Source organism: Sapajus apella, unplaced genomic scaffold (assembly GCF_009761245.1).
Source record: "Sapajus apella isolate SASKATOON/1434 unplaced genomic scaffold, GSC_monkey_1.0 scaffold34, whole genome shotgun sequence".
Lineage (NCBI taxonomy): Eukaryota > Metazoa > Chordata > Mammalia > Primates > Cebidae > Sapajus > Sapajus apella.
Window position 1 is genome coordinate 18,098,331 of NW_022436974.1, and position 20,413 is coordinate 18,118,743.

At 38.7% G+C, this 20,413-nt stretch overlaps 1 protein-coding gene across 1 annotated transcript in view; it reads right to left on the minus strand.

Moving 5' to 3' along the window:
• Positions 1-2,544: 2,544 nt before the first annotated feature.
• ANKRD42 (ankyrin repeat domain 42) overlaps positions 2,545-20,413 on the minus strand; it is a gene marked incomplete at its 5' end in the record, with an annotated part of 83,708 nt that continues 65,839 nt past the window's right edge. Inside the window, 3 exons of the mRNA XM_032295679.1 lie at positions 2,545-6,040; positions 14,561-14,705; positions 19,437-19,563. Of these exons, the coding sequence (XP_032151570.1) occupies positions 5,951-6,040; positions 14,561-14,705; positions 19,437-19,563 (362 nt within the window). The remainder of the gene's footprint in view (positions 6,041-14,560; positions 14,706-19,436; positions 19,564-20,413) is intronic.

A 20,413-nucleotide genomic window follows, 5' to 3' on the forward strand; every position in this document is an offset into this window, starting at 1 on the left:
GTTGTGTGGATTTTAAAAGTGACTTACTACATAGTTGGAGACTGATTTCTTTTTGGTAATGAACTAAAACAATAAATTTTAAAATAATAGGCTAGACATGATGGCTCACACCTGTAATTTCAGCACTTTGGGAGGTCCAGGCGGGTGGGTCACTTGAGGTCAGGAGTTCTAGACCAGCCTGGCCAACATGGCGAAATCCCATCTCTACTAAAAATACAAAAATTAGCCAGGCGTGGTGGCACATGCCTATAATACCAGCTACTCGGGAGGCTGAGCCAGGAGAATCCCTTGAACCCGGGAGGAGGAAATCGCAGTGAGCCAAGATCACGCCACTGCACTCCAGCCTGGGTGACAGAGCCAGACACCATCAAATGAATGAATGAATGAATGAATGAATGAATGAATGAATGAATGAACGAACAAATGAATGTGTGCTTTAGTGCAAATATACAGCACTTAATATGAAATCTGTAGAGTTGCTAAATATTGAGCTCTAATTATTACATGTATTTTTAAAATTTCTGATACACAAAAACCAGTTTATCCCTGCTTTAACTAGTTTAACTCATCTTTACTATATAAAACAAAGCTTTTCTTAATAATTTACATTCAAACATTTATTGATATCTAGTACCTACTTTCAAGAAACTCATAAGACAAGTTAAATTCTTACTTTGTTTTCTTATTAAGTCTACCTTTTTTTCTTATAAATTAATATCTATTAGTAAATCATATGTAATTTCAAAGAAACTTAAAATGTTCTTTTTATCTTAGTTCTTCAGCTTTGTCCAGATCAAGAATCCAAGACCAGAACGTAAACATTTTGATTTCATAATGCCTTGGTAATAGCTATAAAAGTTTGACTATCAGTTATTCAAAATAGCCTTGTCATTTGTTTAGCTATAAACAGGGAATCTGCAGTATAGAGCAGTCAAGAGATTGGTCCATATGGTCCAGTGAGTGACAGTCAGAGGCTTTCCAACTGTATTTTCCTCAAGAATTCTAATGCTGGTTTGTTTTCAAAAGAAAAACTCTTTTGACATTATCCTGTTGCATTCTGATTCATTTTTATCTCACAATCATATTGCCTAAGAGAGTCCTTAGCACATCGTAGATGAATTTCCACTGGGTTAATAAGTGGCCATAAAAGTTAAAGTCCACTGTAACAAAGTGCACTGCATTTGTTCAGTTAACCAGTATGACTGCCTGCTATATGCCAAACAGCATGCTAGTCTCTGTGCACAGAGATGAACATGGTTTCATTCTCATGGAATCGACAATGTTAGTGAAGAAGAGAGACATTAAACAAGAAAATAAATTATTTTGTTATGATTTAAAATACTCTAGCCGGGCACAGTGGCTCACACCTGTAATCCCGGCATTTTGAGAGGCAAAGGGGGCAGACCACGAGGTCAGGAGCTCAAGACCATCCTGGCTAACACGGTGAAACCCCATCTCTACTAAAAATACAAAAAATTAGCCAGGCGTGGTAGCATGTACATGTAGCCCCAGCTACTTGGGAGGCTGAGGCAGGAGAATCGTTTAAACCTGGAAGGCGGAGGTTGCAGTGAGCCAAGATCACGCCACTGCACTCCAGCCTAGGCGACAGAGCAAGATTCCATCTCAAAAAAAATATATATATAATATAATATATTTTTTTTTTTTTTTCTAAAATACTAAGAGGCAATGCGTCTTTCCTCCATGTGAAGAAAGCTCCAGTAGCATAACATTGTCATCACTCTTCATCCCCTTATCCACTCTGCCCTAGGTAAAGTGGCTTGCCCAACTGCAAATTTGGAAGGAGAAACAAGGCACAATTAACCCACTTCCTCCCCACTCCTGTTTGGGACCAGTCTATCTGCAGAGACATTCATTCTGTTCTGCTTCTATGGGATCAGGCTCTGCCTCTGCAGGGTGAGGCCTGGCCAAGCAAAGCAATGCTTGAGACAGGGTAAATTTGTCCAATTCTAGAGTTCAGTGATAGAAAGCTTACTGGCCTGAAGATAAAACCCATTTTCTCTTGCTGGGTACAGTGGCACACATCTATAGTCCTAGCTACTTGAGAGACTGAGACAGCAGGATTGCTTGAACCAAAGAGTTCATCAAGGCTAAAGTGTACCATGTTCACACCTATAGTCACTGCACTCCAGCCTGGGCAACCCATGAGACTCTGACTCCTAAAACCAATTCTCCAGTAGTTTTATCAGTAAATAAAGGGGTTGTTTAGGTCTCTATATTAGCTTACATTCTTCATCTTAGTTATATTCACAACCAAGAAAGAAAAGAGATATGCCATTTATTGGACCTTCTCAAGCCCCAACAATAAAGATACATATTCCCAGGTTATATATACAGCCATGAAATATTAAATAGATCTGTGTTCTTTCTCATCATAGGGGTTTACCAAAAAAAGTATCCAGTAACAAATTTGAAACAGAAGGATAGAAATATGCATACCATACCCTGTCACCATTACTTTTAGATCCTATATGCTTTCCATGAAAATTCATTTTGATGGTAGTTCTGGCATTCAGATAAATTTTCGTTTAGTGATGGCAATATATGAAATAAAGATGGATGAGAGGATGGTGTTTCTATATGCCTCAAAACTATACCTCTATTCTAGCACTTGCACCTCACTATGAAACAGCAATTATATATATATATCTTTTTCCTACACTAAACTACAAGTTCTCAGAAGGCCTCTAGACACATAGGAGGTACTTGTTAAATGCCTGTGGAATCAATGAGACTCATAAATCTCAGTTGGCCTTAATCCAAATTTTTTAATATGCTGAAAATATTTCATTCGTACTGAGTTTCTGAGCATAATATACCTTTTGGGCATTTTCTATGGTAAGAAGCCTCCAAAAGGATTAGCTACTTTCACCATGTGTATAGCCACAGTATAGATCCTAACCTATTCATACTGCTTTGGTGACAAAATAGGCTAGGCAAGAGTATGTAAGGACTTGGCAAGAGTCAGGAAAAACCCTTACCATATTGGAAAAACAATTCAAAACTTATAATGTTGTCAAATTTTAAGAATTTAGATATGTAACACTTTATTTTTTAAGTATTTTTTAATATTTAAAAAAAGGGGCAGTGGGAAAGGCTATGGTTATGATCGCTGAAATTACTGATTGTTATTTTGAAAAAGAATAGCTACCCTTGACTATATGACAGCAAATATGCTAAATAACATATATATATATATATATATATATATGCTCAGCTATTTTCACAGCTCTATTCTTAGGTAGATGGTATCCTCATTTTACAGTTGAAGAAACAAGTTTAGCCAAGTGAAGTAACTTGTCCCCAGTCCCCCAGCAAATAAGACTCAAGTCTTCAACTCCAAATCTCATTCTCTCATGCTTTCACTCAATATACTACTAGTGTCCAACCTGAGTACTATTTCTCATGAGATGGACAATCTGCTGAGTCATAGGAACAAAATAACTTAAATCTCTTCAATATCCTTTTCACTTGTTTTTTTTGTTTGTTTGTTTCATTAACCTAATGTGTCAATAATATATGTATATTATTTATGAATAAATATACATAATTTTGGAATTATACTTTTAATTCAGCTGCTGTAACAAAACCCAGAATAGTAGTGGCTTAAATAAGATTAGGTTTATTTCTCTCTTACAGTCCAATGTACACATTCTAGAGCCAATATGTCAGCTCCATGGTGTTGGGTCCCTTGCTCCTTATTTTACTGCTCTGCCATCCTTGTGTTCTCCCCATTCACAAGGTCCAGTGGCTGACTCACCACCATATCCACATTCCAGAAGAAGAAAGGAGCAAGAGATGACTTTCGAGCCATGGCCCTAAGGTTTTACGTAACATTTTTAGCTCACATCTTTCTGGACACAACTTGGTCTCTTAGCTGCAAAGCCAAGCTGGGAAATTAGTCCTTATCCTGAACAGCCACAAATCCAGAAAAATCCTTCCCACTATGGAAGAGGGGAGAATGGATTTTGGAGGACAACCAGGGAACCTCTGCCACAGGGTGTGTATGCTTTTATTACAACACTATTCTGGTATTTTCTGTCTTACTGGTACAAAAAGAGATTAAAAGAAAACTGGAGCAAATATAACAAACTATTTCCAGGTTTGGGATTACTTTAGCAGCAAGTTAGAAGGGAAAAGTAAGGCTATGTGTAGTCCCAGAAGGGGAGGGAAATGGTCTGGAAATTCCATTAATGGTTAAGAGAATGCAGACTTTTGCTGCCAAGGTTAAGATCCCAGCTCAGCATTGTATAATCGTAGGCACAACTACTTTATCTATAAAATATACGTATCTCTTATGGCTGTCGTGACAATTCAGAGATAGTTAAGGGCTTGCTTGGCACAAATCTTAGAGTTCCCAATAAATGTGCTTTGCTGACCAAAAAACAACTGTGGCTTTCAGTTCAGTTCTGACTTCAATTCCCTCTTTTTTCCCACCCCTTCTATTTTCTCCTCTCTTCCCTCCATAGGCTAGCAAAGATTTGTGACTCTCTTGGGGCCAGCTGTGAAGCTCCTATCTCCCTCTGAAGATCTGTCGCTGGTTTGGGGGCTTCCCTGGCAGCAGCCTTCTCACCATATACCAAACTTCCCACCCTCTGGACCCTTGCATCTACCTCACATGGACACTAAAGCCAATTTGACCTAGTATCAGAACTAGTTTACCCTGACAAGACTGCATTTGATTGCTGAAACCAGTTCAGCTGTAAGCAAGTGTTAAAAAATGGCTCACCTATCCTTTTAATAATCCTTATATATTTTTAGTTCTTCTGTGGTTTCTGTGGCTTTCAATCTACACTAATAGTTGTCAACATTTATTGGGTACTTTGTGTAAAATCTATTCCAAGTCCTTTACTTTCTCTTAATTCTCCCAGTGACAGCCATATGAAGTAGGTATATTTTATAAAAAGAGATTAAGTAGTTGTGCCTAGGATTACACAACAATGCAGAGCTGGGATTAACCTTGGCAGCAAAAATTCATTTTTTAACACTTACTTACAGACCCTTAATCTGCCGAACTGGTTTCAGCAATCAAATGCACTCTTGTCAGGGCAAACTAGTTCTGATGATACTCGGCCAAAATAACTTTAGTGTCCACATGAAGTGCATGCAGGGGTCCAGAGGGTAGGCAGTCTGTGGAATGGTGGGAAGGCAGCTGCCAGGGAAGCCCAAAACCAGCAACAGATCTTCAGGGGGAGACAGGAGCTACACAGCTGGCCCCAAGCAAGTCATAAATCTTAGCTAGCCTATGGAGGGAAGAGAGGAGAAAATAGAGTGGGGTAGGAAAAAAGGTCATTGGAGTCAGAACTGAACCGAAAAGCCACAGTTGCTTTTTGGTTGACCAAGCACTACTAATCTTTAAGATCTAGGGGAAAAAAATGAAGAAAAAAAAAAAAAAAAAAGATCTAGGGGAAAAGAGGAAGAAATAAAGCCTAGTGTTTCTTAACCTGTCCAGTCTGCTTCTTCTCTATAGTCTTAAAAAGCTTGCAGTTACCTCATTGAAAAAAAATTTTTTTAAACATATTCACACTAGTAGAAGTAAAGGATACTCTCTAGAAAGTGAAAGAAATATGATTCTATTACGGAGCCACAGTTGAATTATTAATAATTTTTAATATCTAGAACTACATTTCTTTTGATTACTATACCAACTAATATTTTAAAGTTTACGTGAATACTTGTAAAATTAATTACTCCTAAATCTCTGGACTTGCCTGTGTAGCAATATATAAGAAGCATATTGGGGGAAGGTGTATGACTGAGTCTGTGCCATTTAAAAAATCTCTGTATCTCTTTAGTATAACATATTTCTGCTTTCAGAGTTGGAACAGAAGCATATCAGAGTAATTCTGAGATAGTTTTATAGACTTACATTTATATCAATTTTTTAAAAGAAAGAGAAAAATCAAGCAGGTTTATTTGGTTATTTCACTGATTAGTACCTTCTCACAAATACTCCCCCAGAAGAAACCTTTTTTTTTACTCGCCTCTTCTGTCTGTTTGACTCACAAGAAGTGCTGTCTTCCTATAAACAAAGGAAAAGAGGGTCAAATGCCACTTTCATGCTAGCATACATTTTCAGCTTTCTACATTGCCTGTTCAAAAAAAAAAAAAAAATTAACCATACTAGTATTTTCAACTCTGATTAAATTTCTTTTAGGATTTTTTTGCGAATAAATTCCCAAATCTGAAGTACCAGTGCATCATATTGTGCTGAATCGTATAACTGGGAGGAACCTTAAGAACTAGAGAAAGAATACAGAAAATGTAGTGAGAAAGAGGTGGCTACTTATCAGATACAGCCAATTTTCAACCTTATCTCATTCAGTTTTATCTCTAACTAATAGATCCCCAGACACTAATATTTGACAACATCTTGCTAATAAAGTGTCAGTATGTCATCTGGATTCTTCTACCATTCCCATAGTGCTGCTAATCATTCCCTAACTTCCCCATTCCCTCTTTTGTTTTTGTACTACATCCCTCTACTGCTCTAGTCTCATTTTGCTCTTTGCCTGGTCTCCCGGTTTCACTGTTTCTGAATATTTCTTATCCATCTTGGTATCCTTAAGACCCAGCACAGAAGAATCAATGAATACTATAGGAAGGAGCAAGCAGGGCTAGAAACACAACGGATAGCCACTAGATGTTAAACATCTTTGATCATTCTTCCAGTCAGAAATGCTCTGCATCTAGTCAGGCAGGACAGCTCTGAACACAGAAGCTCCAAGAAGAACACAAGGTGCATGTCCCTGGGGAGAGCCCGTGGCTGGAGTTGTTCCCCAAGGTGTTCCTGCCCACACCTTTTCTAATGAGTCCAATTAGTTTAACTCAACCGTGTGTGAACATGGAAGTAGGCTGCCATTATCCAACACCACCTGGAAAAACAACCATGCATCTGGTACCTCCCACATCCCTCAGCTGCAAACTTGAGAGCAGGATAGAGAAACTTCTAGCTTTCTCTTATAGTGGCCAGGTGTTTGTGGGCATAGGGTAATATAGGTGGTCTCTTGTCTTGAAAAAAGCTTGCCAGCTAGTTTGAAGAAAAATAACCTTTGATTGGGACTTAGTATGATATAACTGTTCTTCACACTATACATACAAAATATAGTAGGTAGCGTTACCAATATTTTAAAGAGGCCAAGTGTGGTGGCTCATACCTATAATCCCAGCACTTTAGGAGGCCAAGGCAGGCAGATCACTTGAGCTCAGGAGTTCAAGACCAGCCCAGCCAACCCCATCTCCACTAAAAATACAAAAATTAGCTGGGCTTGGTAGTACTGCTTGTAATCCCAGCTACTCGGGAGGCTGAGGCAGGAGAATCGCTTGAACCCAGGAGGCGGAGGTTGCAGTGAGCCAAGATTGCACCACTGTATTTCAGCCTGGGTGACAGAGCAAGACCATGTCTCAAAAAAAAAAAAAACAGAAAAACACTCAGGTGAGGCAGGAGTTTAACCTAATCTAACTAGATGGAACTAGAGAAAGAATATAGAAAATTTAGGGGGAAGAGGTGGCTACTTGTCAGATGTAGCCAATTTTCTAGTGCTTTAATAGAATAATAAGACTTCCAGAAACAGGAAGGGCATGGTGGCTCACATCTGTAATCCCAGCACTTTGGGAGGGTGAGGTGGGCGGATCACTTTGAGCTCAGGAGTTTGAGACCAGCCTGGGCAACATGGCAAAATCCCCTATCTCTACAAAAAATACAAAAAAATTTAGCTCGGCATGATGGCTTATGCCTGTAGTCCCAGCCACTCACAAGGCTGAGTCTGCAGGATTTCTTGAGCCTAGGAAGTGGAGGTTGCAGTGAGCAGAGGTCGTGACCCTGCACGCTAGCGGGGCAGAGTGAGACCCTGTCTCAAAAAAATTAAAGACTTCCAAAGGCAGTAATACTAATTTTTCTTTACCTTTTATATATTAGAAGAGATCTTAAGAATTCCAAATTTTCTAGAAACAATGGTTAAACACCAAAGTCCCTCCTAACACCAAATATGTAACTTGTTCTATCAAACCAAGTCTTACAACTACTTCAAAAGAAAATATGTGCTTGACATTCAACAGGCCTCCATAAGTGTTCATTGAAGGTTCCAAATCTCCAAATTCTAAAAGTTTCCACATTTGGAGAACATTTTTCACCAAGATTACTCATTTCTTTATCGAACAGTAGTATAGCCAGGAAGTATATTTCTCCCCAATACATGTTTTCTCATAAACTCAAGATAACTATATATTAAGATACTAAATATATGAATCATGATGCTTAGGTGCCAAAAGCAATTCTAAATGTAAATGCAGTCTATTACTACAACAAAATTAGACAAATTTGTAGGGAAAATGTACTTTTTTTTGCCCTGAAACAATTAATAGGCTTATTAAACAGATTAAAATTCTACACATAAAATTGTTGAAGAGTTTATGGATCTACAAATTGTTGCTGGGATATATGGAATTCTTATTTTTTAAAAATGTACTCTGAGAAGTTCTAGACAGCATATGAAACTAAAAGAACATTCCACCCTCTTGCTTATCAGTATAGACTCTTCTTAACAGTGTCAAAACCAACCCTTTTCCACCACCCCAAAAGTAGGGTATAAACAAAGAGAAAGAAGGGGAAATCATAAACTTTTAGAACTTCCCCAAGCTAACAGCTGAACGTGGATACGCTCACTGAAGTCCTCAAATTGCTCCATGGGCCACTCTAGGTCTATAAGCTAGGATGTCATAGGTTAGAGAGAAGCCCAGCAGAGACCATATCAAAATTCAACCCTGTTCCAAACCTTCATAGTTAGAAAAGAAGATTAAGTTAAACATGGAAGATAATCATGGAATATTACCAGTTCCAGGTGAGCCATCCTTGATTAGCAAACGTGGCCCAAAGCTGTAGACCAAGGACTTCCTAAATATTACTGGTTCTGGAGACTGGTGCTACATAAATCTCCAGAGCTGGACAGACAGCTCTGCCAAAGCTATTACAGTTCCCATCCAGTTGAATGTTTAAAGTGTAATATATATGTACCAAAGAGCACAAAGGGAAAAAAAAAAGGACAGCTTGATGAATTTTTACAAAGTGAACACACTCCTGTGACCATGACTGAGATCAAGAAATTGAACATTACTGGCATCCCAGAAACCTCCATTTGCCCCTTCCCAGGCACTACTGACTTATTTTACCTATTTTGGGCTACATGGAATCATACAGTATGTACTCTTTCATATTGTTTTCTTTTAGTCACCATTGTGTTTGTGAAATTCATTCACGGTGATGTGTAGAGGGGTAATTCATGTATGCTATTATATGAATATAGCAAAATGTATTGATTTACTGTTGAGGGAATTTTTAGATGATTCTAGTTTGAGGGATGTATATACAATAATGCTGATATGAACATTCCTATATATATTTTTGGTGTCCATCTGTGTACACGAAGAAACATGTACTAATTCCAATAGGAATGAATTTTCCAAAGTGGTTAAGCCGATTTACACTGCCACCATTGGTGTATAAAATCTACAGTTGTTCCACACCTTCACCAACATTTGGTAATGTCTGTTTTAATTGTAATATATACCCATTTGGATGGGTATATGTGGATATTTTATTTGAGTTTTAATTTACATTTCTGATAACCACTGATTTTGAGCACAATTTCTTGTTTACTGGCCACTTGGATATCTTCTCTTGTGAAGTGCCTATTCAAGTCTTGCCCAGTTTTTTACTAGACTGTCTTTTTCGCATTGATTTGTATAAGTTCTTTATATATTCTGGATACAACTTCTTTTTCAGATAGGAGAGAAGAAAGAAAAGCAGAAAAAAGGAAATATATTTTTCTACACTTTGGCAGGCCTTTTCAAATCTTTTCATATAATCTTTGATGAACTTAAGTCTTACATTAATGAAGTCCAGTATCCATTTTTTTCCTACCCCAAGGTCATGAAGAAAGCCTATGTTATAGTTTATCATCTCAACTTCCAATTGAAGATACATTTTGAAATGTATGTTTGAACTTAGACTGTAACATTTTAACAAAATTATTACCAATTTTTCAGTTTTCATAAGTAAGTTAACCCTATTAAAAAGCTATCATCAAAAGTTTTTGAAGAAAATTTTTCAAAATAAACATTCTTAAAAGCACAGAAAGAGGAGGGTGAGGGGTTCATAATGGCAATAACAAGTGGTGTTAAAAGCATAGACTTGGGCTAGACAGATTGAAATCATGGCTAGCCATCTAACAAGCTTTGTCACTTTATAAATTGTTTATCTTATCTGAGATTTGATTTCTTCATTTGTAAAATGAAGATGATATATGATGAAATATAAGGTCTTAATAACACTAAGCCCAACATACTCAAAACCTATTGTTAATGATGGCCAAGATGATGTTATTAACATGAGTTAAATGACCTCATAAAACTTAGGTTTTCAGTACTGTGGGCTAAATGCCCAGTCATGGTGCAATACAGATGATGGGAGGCCCTTAGACCAGTACAAAATGCTTGGTGGACGGAGAGATCATGTGTGACCAGGGAGACTAGGAAAGGGGTGATAAGTAAGATGGTTCCTAGGGGATTCTGAGAGACAGAGTCAACGGGCAGCTTTCAAGGTATATGGACAAACTGAACAAAGGCTTAATGATGGGAAAGCATAGGGTAGCTTAAGAAAAAATAAGCTATTAATATATGTAGGAGAATAGACAAAAATAAGGCTTGTGAGGTAGGTTAGGACTGAATGGCAAACTGAAGAATCTGTACTTATTCAAGCAAGGAACATTTTGAAACCAAGGAGTGACAAGGAAATCAAGCTGACCACTGCGAGTCAGATGGATTTGGATAGGGAAGGAGTAAACACCAAAATTCTCTTAACAGTAGTTCAGATAGAAAGATACAGAAACCTAAACTAGGGAAGCAGCGAAAGTAGGGAGCATGTTCCTAACTATAGGATGGGCTCACTTTCCGTATGATTTAAAGAAGAAAACATAACTAATCATTAAGAGTCTAAGACTGGGTAGTTGAGAAAATAGTGATGCCATTAATTTAAATGCAGAAATAGGGGAAAGAATCTGGTCTTGCTATTGAGCTTGATTCTGGACATTTATTTTTATTCAAGCACCACCCGGAATTTCAGGTGGAAATGTCCAGCTGATGAGCAGTGAGAAATACAGGTGCGGAGTCCTGGTGGGGACACGGTACTAAAGTATGGATTTGATAGTCATTTCCACAGAAGTATGAGAAAAATATAATCTGAAGGCAGAGAATCTGAGTTTGTTCCTGCTTTACACTAGCTCTATGCTCTAACAAGACTCTAAACTTCTCTGAGCCTCTGCTTTCTCACCTGTAACACAGGGATCAAAAATATGTACATCATTCTACTTCCTCATAGGGTTGATACAGACTAAAATAAGACAATATCCGAGAAAGTGCGGTTAAAAACAGCTGTTATCAAAAAACCATTTAAGCACTTTATATATGGCAAACTATCCTAGGAAACTGTTCTAAGAATTTTTCTCTCAGTAAAAATTATACTACTACTGCAGATTATTTTGGGAGCTGATCTTAAGGTACAATAGTGTGCAATCATACGTTCTGACCAGAAGGTGGCAGGAGAAAGGCTTAGTCAGGACTTCCTGGTGAATCATCCGTATTTATAGCCCTGAAGGAAAAGTTCATTTTACTTAAACTTTATATATAGTTAGACTCCCAAATACATTCTTCTTATCCTTAGCTTAGTGTGCTAGAAACTACATTCAGGATTTCTACCCAATATTCCATTTAACATCAATACGATCCCATGAGGTTTAGGTATTATTATTTCTTATTTTGAAGACGAGGAAATAGAGATTCAAGCTTTTGCAAGTGAAAATAAGCAGTGCCAGAGTTGCAGCTGCCATGAAAGCTCAGTGACATTTGCTTATTTACAAAAATTAGGTATAACCTAAAGCAAGAATGCAAAAAACATGAACTTCAAGCATAGTGACCGTGAGTCAGCTCTCACATTGTTGATAGAGTGAAGTTTTAGGGAAGCAGAACTGTGGAGTGTGAAACCAGATTCAACCTGAGAACAGATGCTTTTGAGTAAGAAAAGAGAATTTCTAAATAGCTAAAAGATAGAAAGTAGACAGTTTTGAATGGCTCAAAAGAAAATGTGCAGCTTGGGTGACTACCCCAAAAGATTGTCCTGCCTAGGCAGCTGAAGAACAACAACTTAGCCTTGGCAACAAAGCAAGATCCCGTCCTTACAAAAAATAAATATATAAACTAATTGGCCAGGTGTGTTGGTGCACGGCTGTAGTCCCAGCTACTTGGGAGGCTGAGGCAAGAGGATCACTTGAACCTTGGGAGCTCAAGGCTACAGCGTCTATGATGGCATCACTGCACTGCAGTATGGGTGACAAGAGCAAGACCCTGTCTAAAAAAAAGAAAAAACAACAATAACTTACCTTTCTACTTTTGGGGAGACTAGGAGTCACAGAGTCCCTGCCACAAGGTGGAGAGATAACAGATTTGATTGGAAGCTGTAAGTTATAAATGGTGCTGTGTCCTCTAGCCCTCTAACCAACACTACATGACTGTACAGCTGGCCTCTCTGATACTAAAGTTTCCCCATGGGCTAAAGGTAGTACAAGAAGAGGGTTGCAAAAATGAAGAGAATAGATTAATTATTATAGCTAATTATATTCCTTGGAAAATCAAACACTGGTGAGACACCAAGGCCCAAAGAAACTGAGAAAGTGGTCTATATTTATATATGCATAGAAATACATGTTTGCAGATTAAACAGAATTTTATCTAATATGGTATGTATTAAATTGTTAACAGTAGCTTCCTCTGGAGAGTGGAACTTAGGGTCAGAAGGAACATCTATCTTGTTTTTAACACTACACATCAAACATGTTTTATTATTTTAATATTTTTAAAGTGCTTATGAAAGAGACCAATGACTGGTTTGTGTAAAATAAAAAGAAGCCAGGAAGTTTCTATAATATTAATAGATCAGATTTGAGGTGACACAAGCCTCAAACAGAATTAATCCATCCATGATGACTGATGAAGAAACCTCCCTATGGAAAGAAAATATGAAACGTACCTGAATCCCTACATTGTACAACAATGATTTGTCTACAGGGCCACACTGTGACCATCTTCACTTATAAAAGAGAATGAGGGTCAAAGTTTCCCTGGTACACTTTCAGCCTACTCTCCTTTGAGATCAGATGGTATGAAATACTAGGGTATCTTGCTGTCACTTTTATTCTGCTTTCTGTACTTCACCTCCTATTCTGTTCTTGTTCTTTGTATGTTTCTCATGTTTCTTTTTTGCTTCCCTCTATGTATTTGTCCTTTTTGTCATTCGAAGTATTTTTCCGTTTTCTAGTGCTATATTCTGAATTCCAAATTCATAATTCCCATTTTGAAAAGAACCAAGGCAGCTGGGCACAGTGGCTCATGCCTTTCATCCCAGCATTTTGGGAGGCTGGGGTGGGCAGATCATTTGAGATGAGGAGTTCTAGACTAGCCTAGCCAACATAGTGAAACCCGTCTCTAAAAAACACACAAAAAATTAGCTGGGCGTGGTGGTGGGCACCTGTGATCCCAGCTATTCAGGAGGCTGAGGCAGAGAATCACTTGAACCTGGGAGGCGGAGACTACAGTGAGCCGAGATTAGGCCACTGCACCCCAGCCTGGGTGACAGAGCAAGACTCTATCTCAAAAAAAGAAAAAGAAAAGAAAAAAATGAAATGAGCCAAGAGGGCTAAGGCTATGAGATCAAAAGACCAGACCAGAAATTGAATACTGATTCTACCACTACTGACTGTGTGAATTTAGACAAGTCACTTAACCTCTCTGAGCCTCAGTTTTTCGTATGTTAACAGGGGAAGGTAAAATGACATACAATAAGATAACATGTGAAATAAGTTTGTAGATATAGTGTTACACAAACGTTAGTTTTTATGAGTCTGTAATCTGAGCAAAAGGATGCTATGACAACTTCTATGCTGGCTCTCTTCTACTTTTAAAACTATTCTTTGGGAGAACTAAAACTTTCTAAAATGGATTCCATTCAAAGCACTTTATTTTGGTTATTTAGAATATGAAAATATACATACCCTTCAGCTGTCATAGAATTCTTACTGATTATTCTGCTTATGAAAGTATTTTTTTCTTCTGTGGTACAATAATAACAATAATACTTAGGACCAAGCTGCTGTTTGAACATAGATGATAGGTAGGTAGGTAGGTAGGTAGGTAGATAGATAGATAGATAGACAGATAGGCAGATAGAGAGAGGTGTGTGTATATATAGAAAGTTACGTAGTTACATATAGTTTGTGTGTGTGTGTGTTCCTTTAATCCTGTCATCAGCTCTAGAAAGTTTAAGTTACCATCTCCAGTTTATAGCTGAGGCACAAAAAGGTTAAATAAGTAGCCTAAATCAAAAAAGACTGTAGCCAGGATTCAAGTCCAAAGAGCCCTAGCCCAAAGCTTGTTCTCTTCGCCACTCTTGTATATATTTTTTGAGAAAAATAAATGTATTAAAAAGGACACTAACCGTGGCCACAATGTTGGGGACTTGATTTTTTTCCAGTGTTTCCCTGAGCTGGTCGACCTCTGCTCGATATTCATCAAGCTGACATTCTAATTTTTCTCTACGTAGTCGTTCATACTCCAGCTGGTCCTGCAGTTCTTTGATGGTCCTATCAAAAACAAAATTTTTAAAAAATCAATCACCAATGTCAACTAACAATTATTTTTAATAGTGGAAAGAATCCATGCATTGTGCTTAAGGCAAATAAAGAAATCATTTATTCAACAAATATGTATTCAGGGTCTACTATGAATGGGCACTAGAGATATAGTGGTGAGCAAAAGGCCCAAAATCTGCCTTCCTGGACCTTACTTTAGTAGTAGAGATATGCAGACAATAAGAAAAATAAATAAGTAAAATATATGATATGTTGGAAGATAATAAGTGCTAAGGGAGAAAACAAAAATAAAGCAGGAAAGAGAAGTATACAATGGTAAAATGGTGTGGAGGAGGGGGTTAACATTTCATACACAGTGGCTAGGGAAGGCTTTACTGAGATGGGGGCTTCTAAGACAATCCCTGAAGGAAATAAGAGAGATAACCATGTAGACATTGGAGAAAAAGTGTTCCAGAGAAAAGGAACAAGTGCAACGACCCTGAAGCAGAAGTATGCCTGATGAAGTACAAGAACACCAGAGGCCAACACAATAGAATTGTTTAAAGAATAAAAAGGAGGCCAGGCGCGGTAGCTCACACCTATAATCCCAGCACTTTGGGAGGCCAAGGCAGATGAAATCACTTGAGGCCAGGAATTTGAGACCCACCTGGACAACACAGTGAAACCTAATCACAGCTACCTGGGAAGCTGACACAGGAGAATCCCTTGAACCTAAGAGGTGAGGATGCAGTGAGCCGAGATCATGCCACTGCACTCCAGCATGGATGACAGAACGAGACTGTCTCAAAAAAAAAAAAAAAAGAGAGAGAGAGATTGAGAGAAAGAAAGGCCAGGCAGAGTGGTTCACGCCTGTAATCCCAGCACTTTGGGAGGCCACAGCAAAAGAACTGCTTGAGCCCAGGAGTTCAAGACCAGTCTGGGTAACATAGTGAGACCCCACCTCTACCAAAAAGAAAAATTTTTTAAGTTATCTCCATGGTGATGGGGCCTTCCCAAGTAGCCCTAGCTACTTGGGAAACTCAGGTGGGGGACCTCTTGAGCCCAAGAGGTCAAGGCCACAGTGAGCTGTGATCGTACCACTGCACTCCAGCCTAGGTAACAGAGTGAGACCCTTCCTATAAAAGAAAAAAAAAAAAGGGAGGAAAAGTTGTGTAAGTCAGAGAGGTAAAAGAGAACAAGAATAAGTAGGGTCTTCTAAATCACAGTAAGCACTTTGGCTTTTACTCTGAGTAAAATGGGAAGACACTAGAGAGTCTGAGTAGAAAAAGAGCATGATCTGACCTTTAATATGATTACTCAGAATACTGTTTTAATATAATTAATCTGGATACTGGGTTAAGAACAGACTACAGGGTAGGGGAGTGGGGGATATGGGGACAGGGACAGGAAGTAGAAGACCTATCAAGAAGATGTCACCAACAATCCAGACAAGAGATGTTGTAACTTGAACCAGGATTTTTTTCTACCTTATCACTGGATGGTGAGGGGAAACACAATTCCCAAGGCATCCTAGGTTGGGTCCCAGGAGGGCAATCTAAGAATATACAGTAGTAGTTCTGGTACAGAAATTAGTAAAGGTTAAGATTGGGGATAGAGAAGAAGAATGTCAATTGTGGAAGCCTAGAAGTTCAGCAAATAAGAAGGGAATATCATCCCCAGGACGGAGTAACACAAATATATTTTATTGTGTTGTGAGTTTGGTCTACTGATGGATAACAATAAAAATCAAAAGACATCCCTCAAACCAATACTTGCCCAGTTTTTCTTTACAACTATATTTAAGATCAGGGTTTGTACCCAAAGAATAAATGTCTTAAGATGCACTTAACACGGCCATGTGTGGTGGTCCTCGCCTGTAATCCCAACGCTTTGGGAGGCGGAGGAAGGTGGATCACCTGAGGCCAGGGATTTCAGACCAGCCTGGCCAACATGGTGAAACCCCACCTCTACAAAAATACAGAAATTAGCCAGGCATGATGTCAGATGCCTATAATCCCAGCTACTCAGCAGGGGGCAAGGCACAGTGAGTTACACCTGTAATCCCAGAACTTTCAGAGGCCGAGGCAGGTAGATCACGAGGGCAGAAGATTAAGACCATCCTGGCCAACATCCTGGATGTCTCTACTAAAATGTAAAAAGCTAGCCAGCCATGATGGCATGCACCTGTAGTCCCAGCTACTCAGGAGGCTGAGGCAGGAGAATCACTTGAACCTGGGAGGCAGAGGTTGCAGTGAGCCAAGATCGCACCCCTGCACTCCAGCCTGGCAACAGAGCAAGACTCCATATAAAAAAATAAATAAATAAAATTTAAAAATGTACTTAATACAAAGTGGAGAACAAATGCTAGAGAAGAATTAAAACTTAGGTGTAATTAGAAGAAACACTGCCACTTCAGCTGATATGAAACTGCATTCTGGCACAAACGTAAAGCAATTTAAAAAAACTGTTCAAAAATCACTTACATTAATAATATTTCACACTGATAGACTATTCCATAGCTATTTGACTAAAAGTTCCATTAAAGACTATTAAAATTGTAATGATCTTAAACAGGGTTAGAGTCATTGACACAGGCTCAAATCCTGGCTCCACCTCCCACACCCTTTCTACACCCTCTGCGACTTTACACAAGCTACTTAACCTCTGCATTAAGTCTTGGTTTCCTAATCTGTATAGCTCATGGAGTTGTGAGGATTGCTTGAGATAAAGCTTGTCTGGTGTGCAGCATATAGTAGTTCTTAGAAGTAATACAAACAGCTGTAGTGGTAGTATAGAAATCTGCTTTAGAAGAAAAGCAAAGGAAACCAAAATTTAAAGCTCATTAGTAGGAAATAATTGCTCCATCACGAAGTACTTTTCCAGACTACAAAGAATCTAAGAACTTTCAAGAAGGCTCTTAGGCCAAGGCTAACACTAAAAAAAATTCTACATCTCAAAACACTTCAAACAGTATAGAGGCAGTGGACAGAAACCTATATGATATGATTTGTGAGATACCAAGATGGCCCGATTTAAAAAAAAAAAAAAAAAAAAATCAGTCTGCCACAGCTTCCTAGTGTCTAAAATCACATTAAGCGGTAGTTTCATAGGGTAGCAGAGAAAAAAACAGAGTATTTTGGCCTAAGGTTTTTGCCTTCTGCTTAAATTCCCAAGTACCCATCCAGGGAAGAATAACACATTAATCTTAATATTATTTTTATTTTCTTTTTTTTAAACTAGAGCCAAATGTCAGCTTATCAAAGATTTAGCTGTTACTCTGAATACAGTTAGCACACCTCTTTCAGAGCTAGATTCAGAAGTGGGTGGAGGAAAGGGAAACAGCTGGTTCTAAGAGTGTGAGGTAACAAGACACAATGAAAGGAAAGGGCAGAAAAAGCAGAGAACAAAGAAGGAAATCCCTGCATGGTTCTCTTTCCAGACCCATGTTTGATTAAATCAGAAGTCTCCTCTCCTATCTCTCTCTGTTCTCTGTTTATTCTGGAAAGTAGCAAGACAAGCAGAGGGACAGTAGGATAAAAGAAGCTCGAGGTATCCTCTATCCCAGCAGCTATTAACTACAGTGGTCCCTCAGTAACAAAAGGGATTGGTTCCAGCAGGCCCCACAGACACCAAAACCCACGGACGCTAAGTCCCTTACATTAAAATGGTGTACAGTACGTACATATCTGCATATAATCTATATGCATTCTCCTGTATACTTTGAATCATCTCCAGATTTACTTACTGTAGTAGTAAACAATAAGTTCTTATAGTTTATTATTTAGGGAATAATGACAAGGGAAAAAAAAGGCTACAGATGTTCAGTACAGACACAGGTATCCTTTTTTTTCCTGATTATTGTCTATGCAAGTTTGGTTTCATCCATGGATGCAGAGCTCACAGATATAGAGAGCCAACTGCAATTAGAGAGGTACCATACCCATTGTCCAGAGAGCCAATGTGGGGTTAAGGAAGTGAAAGATAGAGATAACTATGCACTTGCTCACTGCCTCTAGATGCAAGAGCATTCTCTAATGGGTACTATAATCAGGGAACACAAGACCTAGTTTCAGATGTGTGGATGGGCAGTCTGGCCTGATGAGAATGTTCAGAGCCTCTGTCAGAATGTCAGTTTCGCAAGACGAAAGGAGTTCTGGAGATGGGATGCACAACGATGGGAGTGTACTTAACACTACTGAACTGTATACTTAAAAATGGTTAAGATGGTAAATTTTAATTTACATGTATCTTATCACAATTATTTTAAAATTCTTAACTCCTTTGTCATCTGGGGGCTCAGGAGAAAAACAGGATGGACCCTAACACCCTTTGGCAAAATCAAAGAACAAGGCCTGGCGCAGTGGCTCACACCTGTAATCCCAGCACTTTGGGAAGCTGAAGTGGGTAAATCACAAGGTCAGGAGATCAAGACCAGCCTGGCCAAGATGGTGAAACCCCATCTCTACTAAAAATACAAAAATTAGCCAGGTGTGGTGGCAGGCACCTGCAATCTCAGCTATTCGGGAGACTGAGGCATGAGAATCACTTGAACCCAGAAGACAGAGGTTGCAGTGAGCCGAGATCGCACCGCTGCACTCCAGCCTAGGTGACAGAGTGAGACTCAGTCTCATAAAAAGAAAAAGAGAGAGAGAGAGAGAAAGAACAAGTTGCTGACCAACAAACCCTCACATGGCATTTAGAGAGGTATTTAAAAACAAATCATTAAAGTTTTAAGGACATTACTTTTCAGCCTCAAGCTGTTCTTTCTTCTGCTTTAAATCTTCTTCTGTTATCCCTCCCAGGTGTTTATAGTTGCTCTCGGCAATTTCCAGGAGGTGTCTCAATTCTACAACTTTCTTGTAAGCTCTCACTGCAAGACAGAGTCGAATAGGAAACTGGTTAGACACATAACAGCTCATGTGTCCACCAGGTACTGGTCTTCTCGAGCATATTCTTCCTCTAGACTAGTGTCTGTATGGTTTGGAGATGGGGGTGGAGGAAGCGTGGTATATACAAAGAAGGACAAATATCAGTAACAGAATACTAAAATGAACATGCAATGAAATACCTAAATGGAGAATTCTCTCCCTGCTACTGTAGCATGTATCAGGTTGTTATGACTATTAATGCTATGAAAAAGAAGGTTTTAAAAGACTAGCAATATTGGCCAGGCATGGTGGCTCACGCCTATAATCCCAACACTTTCAGAGGCCAAGGCAGGTGGATCACCTGAGGTCAGGAGTTCCAGATTAGCCTTGCCAATGTGGTGAAACCCCGTCTCTACTAAAAATACAAAAATTAGTGTGGTGTGGTAGCACATGCCTGTAATTCCAGCTACTCAGGAGTCTGAAGCAGGAGAATCATTTGAACCAGGGAGGCAGAGGTTGCAATGAACCGAGACCTTGCCACTGAACTCCAGCCTGGGCAACATAACAAGACTCCATCTCAAAAAAAAAAAAAAAGGCTAGCAGTATTGTAGGACTAATGATAGATTACAGGACCATGCACAATCTACTATATATCGAAAAATTTAAAAAACTGAAATATGCTTGATTACTTTAAAGTAAACCAGAACTAACCCATCCACAAATTTTGTGATCGGTCACTTATAGCACTTATGCAAGAGGATACTAAGAGAACAAAGTATGTGGAGAGTTATTTTGAACTATTCTTCAACGATCAGAACTATGATTTTTCCATCCTTTATGGCAATGGTTCTC